A 20827-nucleotide genomic window follows, 5' to 3' on the forward strand; every position below is an offset into this window, starting at 1 on the left:
CTTTGCATTGCATATGGTTCTCTTAAACGATTTCTCAATAGTTTTACTTTTAACGTTTTGTGACCAACAGTGAGTTTGAACCTTCCACCCCGGAATCCTATTTTTTATTTTTCCCAAAATACATTTTTGTGATTGTGGCATCAATTGGTATCAACAGAATTCTTGGAATCATTCAATAATAACAAAGGGGTGTAATACTGAGTATTCCACCCACTACACCATAATCTAACATATTATAAATCATTGAAAGCTATGGGTATTGTACTACTATTGTTCCCCCCGCGAAGATAAATGATTCTTAATGTCTCTTGGATATAATAAAGACGAAACTAGAAACTCTATTAGCTATATATGTTACATCATCAACGGCTGCCTTGTATAATTCTGTAATTTTCAAGTTGGTCCTTGTTGGTACAACCGACTTCAACAAACCCAGGTCGTTTCAGCTGGAATCAGTTCAATGAATGCAAAGTAGTCGTTCATCAACGCCACTATCAGTCAGTTTTCTACATTGCAGTGTTCTTCGTTCAGATAGAGTCCAGGTTGGTACAGATAGGGCCAAGGTTGGTAACCTTGGCCAGCCCATCAGATAGTCCTATGCCAAAGCCTCTAGAGTCCAGTCGAGCCGACTAACCCATCCGGTACTTTTAGAAAACTTCAACAAAAAGCAAACCCCAGGTCAATCGTAATCGTCACTGGAAAACATTAAAGAAACTCCAAACACAGGTGCTGGTGGCCCAGTTACGGTGTTAGTCCGACAGAATGATGGTTTAGCCTTTGACTTTCAACCGTGCCAACTTATCCTGGAGTCGAATTGTTCTTAAGAAATTTTTCCGTAAGTTCAACTTGGTGTCAAAAGAATGAAGGAAACAAAATTATTTGTTCGTAATTTCAATAATTCCAGGAATTTTTCAGTTCACCATATTACAGTAGTACTATGATAGGGAGAATGTCTGTTGACTAGGCACGTTTTCATGAGAAAATAGAGAATTTCTCTTATTTTTGGCCTCTCTCGTAGTAGAAACGAGCAGGTTCGCTGTGTCCATCTCTCCGTCTATTGTCAACGTTATCGACAATATCTTTGCTCTTTATTTGTACTTGGTTTATTAAAAAATTTGAGAAACGTTTTCGATCTTTTTTTGGAGCTCAAAATATTTCATAATTATGTCATTCTTTATGTCAAGGAGATATTTAGGTGTAAATCTACAAATTTCTGGTTAAAATTAAGTAGAACGAGAAATAGACAAAAAACTATTGTAAAGATCAGCTCCCTGCTGACTACCTCGATCTTTTTCAATTCAGGTGAAGTTTGTCTCTTGGGATTTGTACCCAAGAGCTAAATGCCAAGAAAATAAATGCTGAAAAGAAGGAGGTTTGATGAAAACCATTGCACCATATCTGGAACCTGGGCCAAAGCCTGTATTTCAAGAATGATTCAACAACTTGACGTATTCATGTACCAGATGTGAGTGATAATAAATCATTAGGTTTTCGAAAAGCTATTTTTAACCAGTACGTTTTATTAAATTTTTTACACGTGACTTAACAATGTATTGTATAAGTGAGATTATCGTTTACAAGGCTGACAAAGAGGAATAGATACTTTACACCCAGGCAACAATACATTAAGCATAAATTGAAAGCCAATAAACAATTTTAAGTTCAATATATTTTTAGAGAGGTTCTTGAAACCACATAAAACTAAATAAATTTAGGGTAGGTCACGATACGTAAACTGATCTCGATAGAACTTATTTTGAAAGTGAATAGATAAACAAGCAATTTTTCAATCAATAGCATTAATTAAAAGACGGAGATTCGGAAACCAGTTCATTTTGGATTTCAGGGGAAATGAAAACATAATTCCTTTTCGTTTTACCAAATCATACATAACCAAAACAGGGGACGTTTACGAAAACGTAATGAAAAAAGTGGATAACTTAAGATAATTTATGTAAATAGTAGTAGGATATTTCAAAAACTTCAATTTGAAACGTAACTTCTTTCTGGGTGAAATTTTTAAATATAAAATTGTGTTAAATCAGTTTGGGTAAACAAATAAAAATTAAATTTTGGATCATTTCAATTTCTTTTGTTCTCTCGGAGTAACTTCCAAAACATCCGTCAGGGATTTTTGTAATTAGTGCTAGTCATCCATAATAGGTAGAAAACAATTTCATGTAATAAAGAACATCATAGTTGAAACAGAACTTAAAAAAAGGACCATTTTGCCATCAAACAAAAAGAAATGCTAAAATATCTTGTACGTTACGGTGAAACATCCGATTGAAAAATATTGGTTGAATTTACCATATAGGTTGGGATTAGCCGATACCAAGATATGGTTAATGTCGACAATGTCAAACGATTCAGTGCTATGTGAACTAATCCCAACGTTGGTAAGTCCTGTGATGATACATTTGTGGCGCTGTGTGTGGGTGAAAGAGCTGGAGAACCGCAAATAGATTTCCCAGTGCTAATTTCTTCTTTAAGTCGTATTTCTACTACAACAGTAGCATTTTTATCATTGCATGTGTCAAAAAGTAACGTCTGGTGGAATTCTGGATGACAAGTCTGTCTCATTGTTCTTGTTTTTCTTGAATTAAAATTTCTTTTGGCGTCACAAATTGTTACCTACAAGAAATTGAACAATTATTTAGTAGATTTAATATCCAATTTTGACTTTCTCTCATTATTGACTTCTGAAACAAAGTGATAAAAGTAACGGTGCTTTTTTTAATATTTTATATAATTTTTGAAACCACTTAAATCGTTTAAGGGATAAAGTTTTTCGATTTTTTTCTCCATAATATTTTAAAATAATTTTTGGGCTATACCCACCGTTAATTTCTAATTAAGATCTCTTAAACTATTACGATACGAGGTCCAGTTTAGTAGTATTAAAGAAATTCAACATTCATTATATCTGCGAAGAAAAACCTTTCGAATTATCAGAGCTTAAATTTAGAGGAAGATTAGAAATCAAAAACAATTTCTTTGACATTTAATATCTTTAAAAAATGTTTTTTTACTACATGTTTTATTTTTTATCAAACTTTCTAATTATTAACAGAAAATTCTATGTTTATTTTCTTAAATGAATTTTTATTTTACCTTAACATATGTATCTGGCTGGATTCCATTTTTCCCCACAACGGGCAAGTTGCGAACTGAGATGACTTCAACTTCTAATTCCTTTTGGGTGAGAATTAATCCCAGTTTTATCTGGCCACATGATTCAAAATTTGTTTTTAGGATGGTTGTTTCTCTGTCCAACATCGCTTGACCTGGAAGAATTTGTCCAAAACCAAATTCCAGAGCAGAACTATTATGAATTCTATCAGCTCGCTTGGAAGTCAAATTTTGGGAAAGATGTTGATTGTGCTTTGTTTCTGTTCGGAAACTTTGACTTCGCCATTGGGAGATCGGTAATCTATTATGTTGAATAGCTGACTGGTCTACATGTTGTGCAATTGAAGGTGAAAGTTTCTGGTGAACTTTCTCTATGTTGGTCATTTCATTCTCATCATTAAATACAGATGATCCACGGCGTGACGAAGGAGATGAACTTGGTACTTGCAATTCCTCGTCACAATTATAAGAAGAACCACGTCGGGATGGTGCAAGTGATGCTGGTGCTGACAATCCAGACATTGACCAACCTGGGGCTTCCGGTTGAAGGAGAAGTTGACATATTTCAGCAGAACGAGATCGGGGCAAACTTGTGCTTGGAGGGGTAGGAGTTGTTTGATGCGACGATGTCGGTGATTGACTGCCATTATCAACACTTAACTCAGAACTGTTACGACTCAGGTTGTAGATCGGCTGTTGATTTGTTTTATCATAGGACATGGCCTTACACAGACGTCGAGATGTAAATAGTGCCGTGTCACACTGGCGGAGAAGAAACCATGTTGGTCTGCCATCCATTGTGATGTTTTGGAATTCTAGATTTGCCTCAGCTAAATGGAAATGGAAGAACTCAATTCAGGTAATATTACATTTTAACACTTCATGCAATCGCAAAAATTTCTTGTTATTTTTTATGATTCTTTCGAGCGGTTAGTATCAATTATGAATCACTGTTACAATTTGTCGTATATTTTTCCTATATTAGGATTACTATTTTTTATATTAAAAGCTGCGTGGTTACTCAATCACTCAACTATATAAAGCTTTTTTATTTTAGTCAAGTTCTTAGTGAATGTAATATATTTTTTTGAGTTCATTTTTTCCACAATAAATCCTTTACTGAAGTAGACCAGAATAGTAGACAACTTTTTATGAAGAATTATTTAATTTAATTTTTTGAAATGGGACTCATTTGTCTCTCTACTGATTTTATGTGTACAGATTTTCTGGTGATCGTGGAATGACAATACTCTCTCCCGTTCAATACATGTACAGAAATGAATTTTTTTTCAAATAAACAAGGTCTTTGTATCGCATTCAAAAACTGGGATAAATAATAGAAAATATTTTATTGATCTAAACCTTGGTCCTCTAGTAATCAAAATCCAATAGGAAGATTTTGTGGAAGTCTGATTCTGTCATTTACTTTAGGATTGCTCAGTACTGAATAAAATTCTCTTTAAAAAATCCTTCGCTTTGCATTTGACCACTATATTGTAAATCCTTAGAAACTTAGGCTAAAAGAATATATATGATAAAAATCTGTCGGGACAATTCAATTTAAACTACATCTTCAAGTAGTAATTTCACACTAAAATGACTCCTTTTTCTTTTTCTTAAAATTCCACAAAATTAACGTTAATGCTAGAAGCGAATTACTACATAAAATTCTTTGAACTTTGCTCAACAAGCAGAAGTTATGCACTATAATACCCATATATTTGTTCAATAGGCTCTTAAACATAAATTAAATTAGATTCTCACCGATTTTTGTTTCTCCCTTTTGACAATAGTCGGCCCAAAGTGACATACGTAATTGTGACCGTGAAATATCTTCAGCCGTCAGATCGGAACATGTGAAGAAAGAGTTCCATCGTAAACCGTACGAAGACTGCACCCTGTCTGTCACAAATTTTCTGCTTGCCCCACTTTAACAAAACAACGTTATTAATTATTTGGGTGAGGTGGTTTTTTAAAGATTAAAAATGATTCACTACAGTAATTTTTTTACCTTGGCAATGAAAGAACCATCTTGATCCACAAAATCTCATTTTCCTCATTGCTTTCCTCCATATCATGTGACTGTTTTATAGTTGTAATTGACTTTTCAGCTTCGATAACAGTGATCACCATACACACGTTACCGTTCCGCTCAATGCTGCAATTAAACTGCAACTGAACTCGGTAATCAAAGGAAATGAGTGAATCCGTGCTAGCCCTTGCTATTCCTGTTGGTGCCCTAGGAAGGCGGCGACGTGTAGGTGAAGGAGGTGTAGACCGACCTGATGATACCACATCAAGAACTATAGGGTTTGTTGTAAGTTTATTGGGTCGCGTTGACGATTGTTCGTGTTGTTCGTAGGTGATGGATTGTTTTGGATGTGGTATCGAAAATTCTTCGATGAAGGAATCGCGTAATACTTGTATGTGTATGCTGTCTCCACTGTGCTGCAGCTCTTGTTCAATGTCCTCAAATCCAAAGTTCCAACCTACAAGCTGTATATTTTGTTTAAAATTATGATATTATTAAATTCTTGATTTTTAGGTAAAACAATCACCATGTATCAGATACAGTACAAGTATGAAGATTTTTCGAAAATGTGAACTGCGCAATTCCTAATACCATATCTTAAATATTTTATTTGTTATGATTGCTGGTTAAACTATTTTTTTGAAAAACATAGTGAATAATTTACTTTTCATAATTTTTACTTTAAACTCGCACAAATGACAGACGACATCCCAGTTTACGTGGTGCATTGTACTGGTCCTGTCCCGAGAAAATAATAGAAGGAAAAGAATAAGAAGACCAATGAGGTGTGGTGATTTTCTTTTATTCTTCCCTCAGGCCAGAATCTCCTCCGTGCGTCAATGAAAGAAAAGAGCTAATTTTCATATGACACAGTTTTACCCGCGAGCATGCAAGTAAAACAGCGGTGTTTCCAAACTGTATTTCTATAGTTTTGCATATAGAATTTTCTTTTCTTTTATCTTATTGGTACATGTTAGACGCCATACTAAACGTGTAAACGATCCCTTTGTTCCCCAACTTTGTTTGGGTACTTTTTACAGTTAAAAGATATTATATTATTAAAAATACTATACTTGGACGCCATCCCACGAAAGAACAATATCGCCGCATCGAAGTCCTGCGCGGTCAGCTGGTCCTAAATTGTTTACAATAGCATTATTTGACACTAAACAGGAAAAGCTAGGCATAAATACTAACCATTGGAATCGATTCTATTGATGACAACATTTGATTTGATCATTAATGACAAACCAAAACCCGCCGTAAAACCCTGTCCAGTAAAATTTGAATCACGGAGTAAACATACGGTAAGAGTTGATGAAGTTTTTTCGTGCGTTGTTTGAGGTACTGCCTGACAATTAAGTGGACAGTCAACGTCATCAATTACGATACGAATAGCCTCTCGTTCAATCGATCTGTGATCTGATGCACTGCGACTGGACGCAATTGACGGGCGAGGGGACTGTGACCTATTACGGATCATTGGTGGATCACTTAATTGGGTCGAAACCTTTCGGTTCAACACTTTTCGCTCGTCAGTTACACCTTCGTACATATCAGACACACGGGGTGACTGTAACCCATGATGATTACTTGTTGCTGAAACCATAGTAACAAGTTCCTTGCTGTTGCTGCTTAGCTGAGGTATATCCGAGCATGAGCGACGTGATGATCTATTAACACTGACATTTGCCGTTGGAGAAGTTACAATTGCTTCCGCTAAAAAGAATAAACAGAATGTTCTAATTATATTATGGAACTAGGTTTACAAACCAAACAACAAAATAATTATTACAATATAGTCTGTAAAAGTTGCTACACGCACTTTCTAAAGAACATGTGATAAATGTACACATAGGGTATTAAATCACATCTAAGCAGACTGTGACTGTAACCAACTTCCGGTAAGAGTCTACAAGGTCACACAAGAGACCCCCAGTATATAAGCCAGTCTACCTAGGCTGAGGGGGACTTACTTACTACGCTTTACACTATAACTTCATGTACCGTTCCATCTAAGTGTGTAATACAATCCAATTGCATCTGTGCTTCGTCACGTAATTACGTAACCCACTAGTTAGAAGTCCCTAAAAAGGTTCATCGAGGTATCCGGCAAGCAACATTTTAAGTGGTCTCAAACGTAGAGAAAAAACTTTAATGCATTTGAACAAAAAAGTGTTCCCGGGTCAGTTGTTATTTCCTATAACTAACTAAAAACGCAAACTTGCTGTAAATCTAACGAGGCTAATCAGGAAAAACATGAACGAAACTAAGAGAGGCGGATATACTGTAGTCTTGATGTAAGTCGTGGATATTTACCCATCCTCAAAAAAAACGCAATTTAGAAATCGTGGGATGGGATAGACAGGTAGAATGGAAAAAAATTTATTAATTCATTTTTCAATTTAATTAATGAATTTTTTTCGAAAAATTTGAAAATAAACTATATTATAGAGCTAACGAAGTTCAGTATTTTGCAACTTTTTTTGTAAGATCGTTTTTTCTTTATTTATAGACCAACAATGTAACCAATTTCCAATAAGATTCTACAACGTTTTCCTAAACTGTTTTATTTATTGCAACTCTCGTCTTTGCAAAAAATCTACTTGTAAAAAAATCGTTGACCTCGGTCAAAAATTAGAACGCCGCAAAAATCGCCTTTATACATGCTTTTTTCGTGCGTTCTCAAATATCTGGTAGGTGTCTTTTGCTAAATCATAATGATCATAACGATGAAAAATAGGACTGTTAAAAATTTTACTTACGAGATTGTTCTTCGGTATCGCGGCCGTCAGTTCCATCAAAATCATAAAAGTGACACGTGCGATTACTGCGAAATGACAGGCGACGACGTGTTGAAGGAAGCAATGAAGCACGATAACACCCAACTTCTTCAGTTTCTTCTTGTGAAGTCCGACGCTGTGTTCCTGAAGTACCGCTAGTATCACTAGCATCTGAGCTTTCTGAACTGTAACGTCGCTGTGGATTCAAACGACTGAGGCTCGCATCGTCTGCTGACAAGTAAACGGTCTGGTCGCGAGTTTGATTCTGAAATGATCTCCGACAAGAAGAGCGGCGCGACGATGATTCAGTAAAGTATATGTCAGATGCACTTCTCCTTGAATTGATGCTGCCGACTTCACGTTCATACTGTTTCTTCGTTTCTGTCATTTCTTCTGGGGAGCTTTCTGAGGCCGAAATTGACCTAACAATCTCACGTGGCTGATTCAGTCGATTGGGACTTCTATCAGAAATTCTTTGTTCATTTCCTCTACCATTCGTAATATGAATTTGTTCCATGCTCTTTCCGTGACCATATTTATTTGATTCCACTTGAATCATAGGAGGGACGTTCGTTAAGTATTTCTGGTCAGAAGAAACACCACTTTCTCCTGAAGTACTTCGTCGTTCACGTCGAGAAACTGGTGCTGACCCTGGCGTTATATTAGTGCCGAGTACTTTGGATCTTTTGTTGTAGTCATCGTTTGACATTGAATGAGAATTGTTCTTCTCCTCACTCCATCGATGAGCCATAGTGGTTGACTGTTGGCGTGCAACGCCTGTACCTTCAATTCCCTGAATTGACAACATTGGGGAGGCAGTTCCATGGTTTCTTCTGCGGCAAACACTACAGCGCCAAAAGGTCTTCCCAAGACACGCACCATAAACAAACAAAATTAACAATGTGAAATCAAATAAAAATATTCAGCTGTTTGCTAATACATGAATACATACATGAATACTATAAGTGTGTAGCTTCTTAACAGTATGGGGTACACTAGAGCTTTTTTAAACGTAACATAACATATTATTGGTTTAAGCAAGGCATTTCCACGAAGAAAAACTAGTTGCATTCCACACAACTGTTGCTTAAGCCGAAAAATTTTAAATTGTATGATTGCATGTGAAAAATTCTGGATTGATATTTCAATAAGGTAACGATAGTGTGAATAAAAAATTGCCACATGCCCCTACAAAAACTTTTTTTATTATGACTGGCTGTGATGCTTCATGACACTAATTTTAGTGGTGATTTCGTAAAAACTATAGAAATTAAAAAATTAAATTGGATTGACGAAATTGAAATTATTTCCAACACAATAAACTGGAGATGATGACATGAACATGACCTTTTTATGGCATGTTTTAAATGTTCCATGAAAATTCATAAAGAATAGACAGCGATCAATTTTAGTGCATTTCCGTGTGAAAATTTTTCGGATCAATGTGATTTCCACATACTTCAAACATTTTGTTGTGAAAATCTATTTGCTCCACCCAAGACCAATAACTTCTAGAGCTGTTACCTAGGATGACTTTAACATAAAATTTGTAACAGTTTCATTTCTCGTGTGAAAACAACTCATCAATTCACAATTTCAAGAAGAAAAGAGAATATTTTTTGATGAATTGTTAAATTTACTTTTTAAATCTTTTATCTTTTTTTTGCTATTATTATATTGTTCGTAAATATTGATAAGCCCATGCATGTCATATTATTCAAAATGTAATTTTTGACGCAAAAAATTTATATTCTTGGACAATAAACTAGGTTAAATTTCTTAATTCAGGAAAGGCCCAATTATTTCTTATTCGGGGCAAAAAAAGATTTTCACATTAAAAATGAAAAAAAAACAATTTTGAAAGCTGAGAAAATGAAGGAAAAAGACAATTTCGTATACGTTCAACAGTTTTGATGTTACTACACACGACATGTCGATATTAAAATATATAATTTTTGGAATAGGACTTACCACGGCGGTTGTACCAGCCGTAGTTTTTAGTCATTGGTTCAAATCCATCAAATCACATTTTCAAATATACGCACAAAATATTTTGGAAAATTTGTTTAATGTGATTCAAATGAAAGTCTAAAAACAACGTGGTGTTCCATATTAATAATAAATTCATGATGCCACCATCGCAATGTAAAGTTAATATTAAACTATTAGAGATATAGTTGAGGGATAAAACGTTGTAGCATAACGTTCGTTTTAACCATTAAACGAACAATGATGTAATAAAAAGATCTAATCAAAGTTATTTTTACCCAGCATCCGAAAAGGCAACAGCAAAAAAAGTCTAAAATTATAAACATTTTCCTATTTCTTTTTTATAGATATTCAGAGAAAAGATTTGATATCCCAAACAGTATTGAGAAAAGTTAAGATGTTGATATTTTCAAAATCTTACATTATTCTTTTTACCCTGATGCAAACTTATATTTGTAATGAAAAAAAAACAATTACCTTCTCAATGTCGTTATCTATATCCGAATAGGAAGCGCAATCCTCGCAGACCTTCAGATTACATTGTGAACATAACCTGTAACTGACATCGCTGTTTCCGATCGATAAACTTCGGACGCAGACTCGACAAGACGTTAACCGATTTGGTGGCCCCGAACAACTTTTGGTCCTGACAGCGATATCTCTGTGTTATTTGAATCAATAAAATCAAAAACGTTAATACATAAATAAATTTTCTTTAACTGTGTTTTTTTAGGAAGCAAGCTTCTATTTGAGAAAAACCATATCTCTTTTTCATGCTTAAACATTTATGACAACAAAAATTGCCAACAAGTTACCTATCACAAACTTATCTCACTCCATTATTACTTACATCACTCATTTTCTGATTTAACTTAAACCATACATACAGATTTGTATAATGTGCGTGAGTCTTAAAGCTCACCTTAAAACCCCAAGCAGACCCCAGTTTCATCCCAGTACAGTGCCTAAGACGTGCAAACAGGCCCGGTTGCAGAGTTATATATAAGATGCCCCATTAAGGGGGCTCTTATGTGTTTTTAATCGTAACTCGTTTTCAAAAGTAATGAGCGTCGTTTTTTATTCTCCTTCTCTCGCAGATATGGTCCACCTTATTGTTGGATTTTGGCTTCTCTTCCAAACTTTGTCAATTTAAATGGAATCCTTTTTTCTTTTCCCGACAAAACTCAATGAAGTAAAATTACTATATATACCTCCCGATATAAAAATAGCTACGAGTGTCTTTATTTTTATATCACTAGCATGGCAAATCGACGATCTGGGTTCAATTCTTAGTAGACGATTATAATATTCATTGTTTTATATGTTAACCATTGCAAAGCTTCGCCTTCATGCCATGGTACTTCGTCGACCCCAGGTTCTAATCCTGGTGCAACTACAGCGACATAAGGAACTGCCCCCTTCATTCATGGAATTAAACCAACATAAAAAATTACGTGGAATGTAAAAAAGGTAAAAGGAAAGAAGATGGAAACGAAATTAAAGGAAGCCAAGCAGATGATTTTATTATTAATATTGTCTTTTTCTCGAGAACAAGGCTATGCTAAGGAAAGCATATGAATGCAAAAGGCAGAAATTTGGATCCCTATTTCGTCAGTGACCAAAATTTGAAATAGTATCTGTGTGTTTACTTATGTAATGTATGTGAAAAATTAAACAATTCACACTTCCATCCATTGTACTTGACGAAAATGATTAAAGATTGGCATCCATCGGAATTCAAAATTGTGCTGATTTTTACATGCTGAAGAAGAATTAAAAATAATGCATACTTACAACAAGGCAGGTTGTGGATTCAAAGCGTCTTTGTCTAAAGGATCGGCAGATACAAAAGTAGTAATACCGTTATGGAGTTCTTTACTATTCATCTGATGGCTTGTATTATCGGCTGTTCCAACGTTGATGCTTTTCGGTGAAAACTTTGCCACTAAAAATATGTATTGTTAAAAGATTCAATTATTCAAATTATTGATAATCATACCAGAATCTTGGGCTTGTTGAAATCCAATCGTCAATGTTTGTTTTAACCGTGTTAACTTATTTGTAGAAACCATAGTGTTATCTTGTTGACCAGTATCCGGATTCTTCACCATCTGTGTAAACAATATTCTATGTTAAATTTGGAATTAGGTGTTGCACGCCATTATTGGGTTCCCTTTGGAAACAAAAAAATTTACTCCTCTCTAAAATCACGTTTTGATTAGTTGGCCAATATTGTTGTGACCTTTTGGGATTTTTTAAAATGAAAATTTACCAAATGCCAGCACGATGTTCTAGAATCAGTCTATTGATATTGCCTACTTTAAACAATAATTTGAATTGGTAATGAATCCGTGGAATTTTATTTTTAGTTTTATAATTAGTTAATTTTGATTAAAATGCAAGACAAATGATCAAGCTGTGTTGAAACATTTTTATTACATAAAACAGCTTCTTTTATTATTTTAAAGATTAATTTTGCGTTTAAAGCCGATTTGTTCGTACTTCTCTTTTCCGTGATATTATTAAACACTCCAACTGCTGAGATTCGTATCTTTTAATACAATTGACAGAGGCTATTTAAACATATTTAAACGTATTTTTAATCAACCGGAGTGTCAAATCCCGCAGCATATATACATCTTTTTTCCTGCTTGCTCTAGAAAATGCTATATTAAAGATCTGGGATTCTGAAAATTTTTTTCATTGCATAGGTTGAAACATCACTCAAACCCGACTTTCTGTTTTTCTCTTTTTCACATGTCTTTTAACAATTGCACACAGATTAACCATGTAACGATGCCTACCTTTTTCATGAACGAAACGACGTTATTTGGCAACATCAGAGAATCCTTCCCTTGTGCTGTATAATAAAATAAAAAGATAGACATTTTTAAAAATATAATAAATATATGTTATAAAGTAGCAAGGAATTGTTACAGTAGGCCTACGATGTAATTGCCGAGTAAAGGGTAAATACGTAGGACTTAAACATTCTAAGATTATGGGGGGTATAGCATAGACTGTGCGTTTTTGTCTTTTTTGTCGGGAAAAATGTAGTTTTTACGTATTTTTTGTCATTTAAAGCTACGATCAATCAGAACAATCGTTCTCAAATTTCATGTTGTTTATCAGTCATCACAACTCTTGCCTAAAAGAAACTCTGCTGGCCAAAAATTAATTACTAGTTTAACTATTTTGCTAGAACGTGATTTAGTACTTTAGTAATAAATAAAAGTAAATAATAATAGTAAAAGCACTGTAACGTTACAGTGCTTTTAGTTGTTGAATTATCACCATAAATATTAATTAAAATTCAAAGTTGTCGAAATTTCTAATGCCTATGGGGGCGACAGTGGAAGTGTGTAGTAAAAAGTACAAATTTTGAAGTGCAAAACTTTAGGGTATAGGGAAGGGTTCTCTGAGTTGAATTTATTGTAAATCATTCTTTATATTCGTATAGAGTGAAGAATTCTGCATCTTTTGGCACCAAGAAAAAATTTTAGCTTTACTTTTAGTATTTTTTGTAAATTTTTGAAAACGCCGTATTTAACACGGCGCATATGGGGGAAAACGGGTGTACCTAATAAACTGAACGATACCGTAGCGCCGTGGGGGTTAATCCTACGACAATTTCATGTGTAGACAAAATGTAGATCATCATTAGATCTACTCAGGGCCAAAAGGAAAAAAATCTAGCCCAAGCGGTTCAAGAGTTATTGCATTTTTTCTAGGACACGTAGTGCCATAAGAATGCACTGAAAATAGGGGGGTGTACCTAATAGTTTGGTGGGTACTGTATCAGCCGAAAAATGTCGGGGAATTTGTTGATTAGTCGGCCTATTTTTTTTTAACACCGTCTTTTCACAATTAATTGAAAATTCTGACTGTTCGACAATTACCGGTGCCGGGAAACGCAATTACTGTCTTAATATTGATAATACCGATTAAAAGTTGTAAACGTTAGATTAGGGGGAGCGGGGCTATTCCGGACGGGGGCTATTCCGGATAGCCGCCTTATCGACCTGTTAGAAATCAATGAAGGAAATAGTTTTTTACGAACTAATGCATAACCATGTGAGGTATTGGTATCCCAAGTTTGGTAAAAAAAAATAATTACTTTTAAAGTTATTTAAGAAAATCAGATTTTTCAAAAAAATTTATGTTTTTTTTTACTTTAATCGCGAATTTTACCATTATAAAAATTCAAAATCTAGTTAAACTATATATCAATGAAAAGCCCATTCAATTATCTTTAAAAGTGTTCCAAGTTTTTGTTTGTTTGTTTTCTCGTTCAATCAAAATCAACGAAAATGTCAATCTTATTTTGATGGGGTTATTCCGGACGGCATACAAAAAATTGCGGGTTGTGCTAAACAGACTGCAGAAAAGGCATCAGAAAAACGGAAAACCAACTTTTCTATACTTTATTTCATTTCATTTGATTTCGTGGATTTCCATTACTTTAAGCTACCACAAAAGTTATACTATCAAAACAGAAATAAAATTCCGGTTTGATTGGTATATTTATACACAATAAATATTGGGTAAAACTATTTTAAATATATATATATTCTTAAACTGTCCAAAAAAGCCCCTTCGGTGGGGCGATACCGGACAAAAATTCAGTGAAACTAAACCGTTAATATCTAAGCGACTAAGCCATTTATTACTAGAAAACATTTTAAAAAGAAGTTTTTAACACTGAGTCCACCACTCAATGAGGCCAAAATTGGGGGTTTGGGGGGTTTACAATTTTTGGAAAAGGGTGACGAAGGCATCGCAGCCAGTCCCCGTATAAACCATTTTGTGCAGAATTTTACGGAAAACTCAATGGTGAAATCTGCAATGTTCTAGTTAGCATAGTTTTTAAGTTATTTAATAAAAACTAAGGGACCCCCCCCCCCAGAAATTGTAGTGTTTTTTCCAATTTTTGACATCAGTTTTCGGGCAAACCAGACCTTTAAAAAAAATCTAATTTTTCAGAATGAAAGATTTTGCCCCCCTCCAGAGACTTCTTGCCCCGTTTTTATTTTAAACGGTTATTAGCAGAGATATTGGCAATTGAAAATCTTGAAAATTTTTCGTCATTTTCTGAAGATTTTCGCCATTGACAGACGTCATTTCGCCACGCCATCTAGCGGCCGATTTTTTAAAAAGAAAGAAAGATCTACTATTCTTCTGGCCAATAATTTTTTTTTTAACTCCAACTATCGATAGCCAACCAAGCCCAGCAGTTTTACATCGATCCCATTTTTTTCTCAATCATTCAATCAATCAAAAATTAATGGCCAGAGGAATAGATCTCCCTTGCTTTTTTGAAAACCAGCGATGCCTTCGTCACCCTTTTCCAAAAATTGTAAACCCCCAAAACCCCCAATTATGGCCTGATTGAGTGGTGGACTCAGTGTGGCTACATTTTGGTACCAAATCAAATACTTATACTAGCTTGCACTGAAGGAAATGTCAACTATAACACAGTTTGCAAAATTTTGTCCGGAATAGCCCGCTCCCCCCTATTAATACGCGTTGAAAATCATCATTTTGTCGAAACTAATCATTTTGGTCAAACCAATAGTGAATAACTACACCTATAATTTAACGTAACCTCGCCTAACCTTGATATTGCTCAGTGTATTTCGTACCAAAAACCACATTTAAAATTATTCTCATGACAAGAGAGGACAAAACCTAACCTTTCGTGGTAATAGTAACATTTGAGTTATTGACAAGAAATTTCTCGTGGCAATAGTTAATTTTGAACTTATTGCATCGGAGCTTAACCTAACATACAAATCACAATTCGCTTAAGTTATGACAAGTAGTTTTTTTTACAAAATTGACGTAAACGTTGAATTTAACGCAAGTCCACAGAACCCGCTTTCTTTTACGTTTACGTTAATAGAAAAAAAAACATATGCCATTTTCAATGGAAATCAATAAATATAGAAACAAATTGCATGGGCTGGTAATCTGTCTCGTCTGTTGCTATCGGTTTAAATTCCGTAATAATTACTTAATTTAATAGTAGCTTAATTACTACATAACTTTTTTATAAATGGTTTTTATTCGCTTAGGCGAATGTTACCAGTTTATTTACAAAGGCAAAAAAACGTGATTACCCAGTTTAACTGAAGACTAGAATAAAATATATGTAAAACAAAACAAACAAAGGATCCAGCTTGGCTGCACGATAAAGCAGGGTGGGTCAGATAATTACTGGAGCGGGAAGGTTGAAAAAGGAAGAAAATAATCACGAAAAATAAACTGGCAGTAAATGAGGCTTTGAGAAAGCACATCTCAGGGGCTGTTTCTTTGTCAAGACAGGGCGATTTGGGACTAAGTGGACATACTAGGCCAGGCTGACTATAGCCAACTGGATGGTACGATAAAATCGCGAGGCTTTCTTGATTAGGATCAGACCGGATCAGAACAACGAAATCTCGCACGTCCGTCCGTCGAGCGCCACTTTAATAAGGAAGAAACTAAATCAACCGACATTGAAATTTTCTGTGCGTATGTGGCATGTAATTTTACTACAAATTTTCTATATCGAAGTACCACAAATGCATGTAATATACTAATATACTACATAAAATTTTATGAAGTACGCCATGTGGAACTTGTACCATTACAGGTATCAACATTAAGTTCATTATATGCTGCATGAAATAGCATGAATTACAGGATATGTTACATTTATCACTCACTATACATGTAATTCATGAACTACATGATATTTTACATGGATAAACTACATGTAGTAGTTTGAATTACATGGCACGTTACCTGTTAACTACATCTAATTACTTAAAATTGTTTACGTATACAGTACCTACCTAAAGTTTGGGAACGCGCTAGAGAACCTTATGGGGAAAAGCGATTTTCTCGGCGCTCCCATTTTTTTTATGGTAGTTATTGTGAGGATTAGGCAATTTTTTTATTATTACTATTTTTTATAAGGGGAAGGGTTGTTTTTATTCCGAGCCAAAATTTTAGGAACACCCCGTTAGAGCCGTAATGAAAAGGGCCCCGTACGAAACTTTTAGCTAATTCTGTGCTAGAATTAGCTACGAAGTTAGGTGGTTTTAGCTAGAAATTTTCATGTCAAAATTTTTAAATTTTATGTTGGGAATTTTAGAGTAGATTTAGCTTTTATTTTCCTAGCTATATAAAGCTTAGATTGAAGGCAGCTTGAAATTTTCTCGCTACCTAATGAAGAAAAAGATCTTTCCGCGCGCATTCCCATTGTTAGCAGGGTCACCCATCCATTTACTGATTTAGAGTTTTTTGCTGCACCTACTTACTTACTGTTTCTGGTTGTCCCGATCTGGTATCTTTTGATATATGTGGTTGTCCCGATCTGGTATCTTCTCATATATGTTTAGTAAAAAATATTTGATGCTATTATAATTGTGTCGATAGGCCTAATTATTTACATAGACTCTAATTTCACTAATAAAAAACTTACATAAAAACAAACCATTTTTATTGTAAAAAAATATTTTCTAAATTTCACCTTTTGCCCATACCTATTATACGTACCTACTATGCGTAGGTTTTTAGGTTGTAAATTAAAAAAAATCTGTAGGCCTAATTATTTTGTGTCTGTGCCTGACCACCCTACATGCCGCATTTGTTTAACCTTTTTTTAATATCATGATTTATTTCGATCAAATTATAAGCGAAACCCTAGATTACAAATTCAATACTAGAATTAGCTGAAACAGTTAGGAAATATGTTAAGGGGAAAAAATTCGAGCTGATTTAAAGGTTAATAATTTCAAGCCAGATCAGAAAACAACCTAGCTTGGAAAATAAAAGCTGAATATCTGCTAAAAAAAGTGGAGCGAAACCCTAGATTAAAATTTCCATACTGGAATTAGCTTACAGTTAGGAAAAATATTAAGGGGGGAAAATTCAAGCTGGTTTTCAGGTTAATTTTTTCAAGCAAGATAAGAAAACGCCCTAGCTTGAAAAAAAAAAGCTGATATCTGCTTAAAAAAGGGGAATTATTTTAAGTTGAAAAATTCCGAGGTGATTGCAGCTTTATAGCTGGTTTGATTTTTTAGCCTAGCGCCGGGTGAGCTGTTATTAGCTAACAGTAAAAAACGTAAGCTAAAAGTTTCGTACGGGCTACTTTGGCGGCCCATAAATAGTGAATGGGTGAAGCTAGGTAGATGGGGTTGGTTTTAAAATATAGAGCTTCGTTAGCTCAAGAACATGTTTAAGTCCAGATTTTTTGCGTCAATAGAACCCTATCCAATTTTTAATTAAAAAATTCGTTTTTTTTAATTTTAGCTCTTTTCTTTCCTCAATTTTTCTCATGCAGAGTTTTCACATTATCTCAAATCTGTATTTTCGTTAGTGTTAGAGGGGAAGTTTAAAAAAATAGCAAATTTCTTCCCACCTTAGATTTTTCACTTTATTTGTTACAGTTCGCGCGGATTTGGGACTATATGAAAACTCTGCATAAGAGGAAATGAGGGGGAAAACGGCTAAAATTTAAAAACGGATTTTAAATTTAAAATTCATTAGTGTTTTATTTATTCGAAAAATCTGGAATTTTTATATTGATATGTATTGGAGGAATATTGATAAATTGAAATTGCCTAAACCTAACTCTAATGACCACCTTAAAAATTTCGTCTTTTTCTAACGAAAATTGAAATTTTGGGAGTGCCGAGAAAATCGCCTTTTCCCAGGTTCTCTCACGTGTTCCCAAACTTTAGGTAGGTAATGTATATACATATTAATACATAGTTTTACATGTAAAATACATACGTATACATAAACTTTTTTTAACTGGGTGTATAGCCGAAAATATAATTATTGTCACGATAGAAGCAGTGGTAATAGATTTAAATTTTAAGAAATAACGCTGGAAAAAAGCAAAAAGTGGTTTGAGGAAAAAAAACTCGAATTTATGGATTAGTTCAGAGCATTTCTAATTTTTAAACACTTGTTGATGCTGGATAGGTAACCTGAACCTTCCTTAGTTCTTGCCAGCAATATTAAGTATAGCTTGGTCACCACTGTTTTAAAGATTCACCACAAGACCGTTTTAAACACCAAAGCTGCTACGCGTACCACGTATATCGATCGCAGGGGTACAGCAACCATCACACGTTATTCAACGAAATACAAAACTTTACCCACCAACTTTTGTACGGGTAACCCGAAGTGCTCTCCATTTCATCGCTATTACATTTTTGGATTCCTTCAACGTCTTTTTTGCGAGAATCAGTTGGTCAAATTTCACTTGTTTCTAACATCACATTTCTAAGCGAATGCGTGCTGCTTATAAAGTTTATATTTAATAATATATAATGAATACAGACTTTGTATTCATTCTGATGACTTCCACATAAAATAATAAATATTCTGCATGGAACCTAAAAAAATATTTGTTTCAATAGAATTAACGGGAATTAACTGTGTAAACTATCATACAATTTCAAGTAAAAAAAAACTTCTTTTGTAGATTTTATGGTTTTTTTGCGTGTCTCATTATATTACTATTGTCTCATTAATTTAAAAAGGAAATTATTTATATTTTTGAAGCAGTAGCGCGTTTATCTTCTACAGCTGTATGAATCAACAAGTGACCATTCCACTCGTTAGAGAGCACGGTATATTTAGAATTTAGTGCAGCAACACTAGCTGACCGTTTTCAAAAAGGAAAAACAGTATTTTTAGTGGCCTAAATTTCCGCAAAATGTTGTTGTTTTATTTTTACTTTCCTCTAAATTATAATCAGACTACATATTTCAATCCAAATTGAACTTTTGGGATTGAAATGCTTTGCCATTTCTGTTACATTGTAAGAACTTTGTAGTTATTGATTAAAATCAAATAAGTTGTCCACATCATAAGAATGGCGTATGAGGTTCTTCTGAGCCTAACCGTAAATCGATAGGAGAACTTGTTAAGTTTGGACCGCCGATAGACGTTGAAACTTTCTATTCAAGAAATGTCCACTCCATAGAGCCGATAGCAATTTCTCTTATGTGACTGGTACATCATGACCAACTATGGTTTTTAGAGACAGGCGTACAAGATAGCGTTGAGCTTTATCGATCGTCTCTATGGTCGAAAGAACATCGTTTAACGAGATCGTTAAATTGAAACTCCCCCCTATACGATATAATCAAATGAATCATCAAGTTGGAATGGCTGATATTTGCAAAAAATGCAAAACCAATAACTTTTACCTAAAAGGAGTTTTACGACTATTATGTTATCAAAAAGTATATAATTGAACTAACTAAATGGCCCGACGTAAAATGATGGACACAAAGATAACATGTTGGAATAAGAAGCGTTGAATAATATTACCTTGGGAAGCCTTGTTGGATAATTCTTCAGAAAAATTTTACGTCGCAACAGGTTAACACATTAACACTTAGCCACAAACCGTGCAGTCGGAGGTCTGATGAAAAGCAATACCGCCAATGCCAAGCTTCAGCCCTCGTCTGCTCCGCTCGAGAGTGGCGCCGATCCTTCGTATACCACACGCTGATGACTAGAGCTCCGGCAACGGCCTATTCGCCGTTATTTCCAAACCCGTGAATCGATGCAACTTCTCCCTTACTCTACCTCTTTCGAACTAGGATCTCTTGGCGACGACGCGATCTCTATTCATGCACTTTTTTTAATGTAGAGAATGGTTATACTCCATGAGCTGGCACTACTCAACACGAATTCTTTTCTTCCACGAAAATAATGATAAAGAACGTCAAAAAACCAAGCTTGTCGCCAGATCTGCTCTGTTCCGACTAAAATCAATAATCGCCAGAAAATTAGTTTAGCTCCTTTCTGTTTTATGTTCCACGTGTTATTTTGTCTTCATTCGAATTCGAATTCACAATTCAATCATGTCATTTATCTTTAA

At 34.6% G+C, this 20827-nt stretch overlaps 1 protein-coding gene across 1 annotated transcript; it reads right to left on the bottom strand.

Moving 5' to 3' along the window:
* Nucleotides 1–1502: 1502 nt before the first annotated feature.
* Nucleotides 1503–20644, bottom strand: LOC124206124. The gene is made up of 12 exons (XM_046603791.1): nt 20272–20644; nt 12741–12796; nt 11936–12047; nt 11731–11881; nt 10414–10597; nt 7930–8809; nt 6362–6883; nt 6238–6299; nt 5144–5628; nt 4897–5060; nt 3115–3962; nt 1503–2634 (listed from the first exon to the last, which is right to left on the bottom strand). Exons 2-12 carry the CDS (start codon nt 12774–12776, stop codon nt 2269–2271), a joined length of 3810 nt encoding a protein of 1269 aa, XP_046459747.1. The 5' UTR covers nt 12777–12796; nt 20272–20644; the 3' UTR covers nt 1503–2268.
* Nucleotides 20645–20827: the final 183 nt, after the last annotated feature.

The sequence above is a fragment of the Daphnia pulex genome, chromosome 10, assembly GCF_021134715.1.
Source record: "Daphnia pulex isolate KAP4 chromosome 10, ASM2113471v1".
Classification (NCBI taxonomy): domain Eukaryota; kingdom Metazoa; phylum Arthropoda; class Branchiopoda; order Diplostraca; family Daphniidae; genus Daphnia; species Daphnia pulex.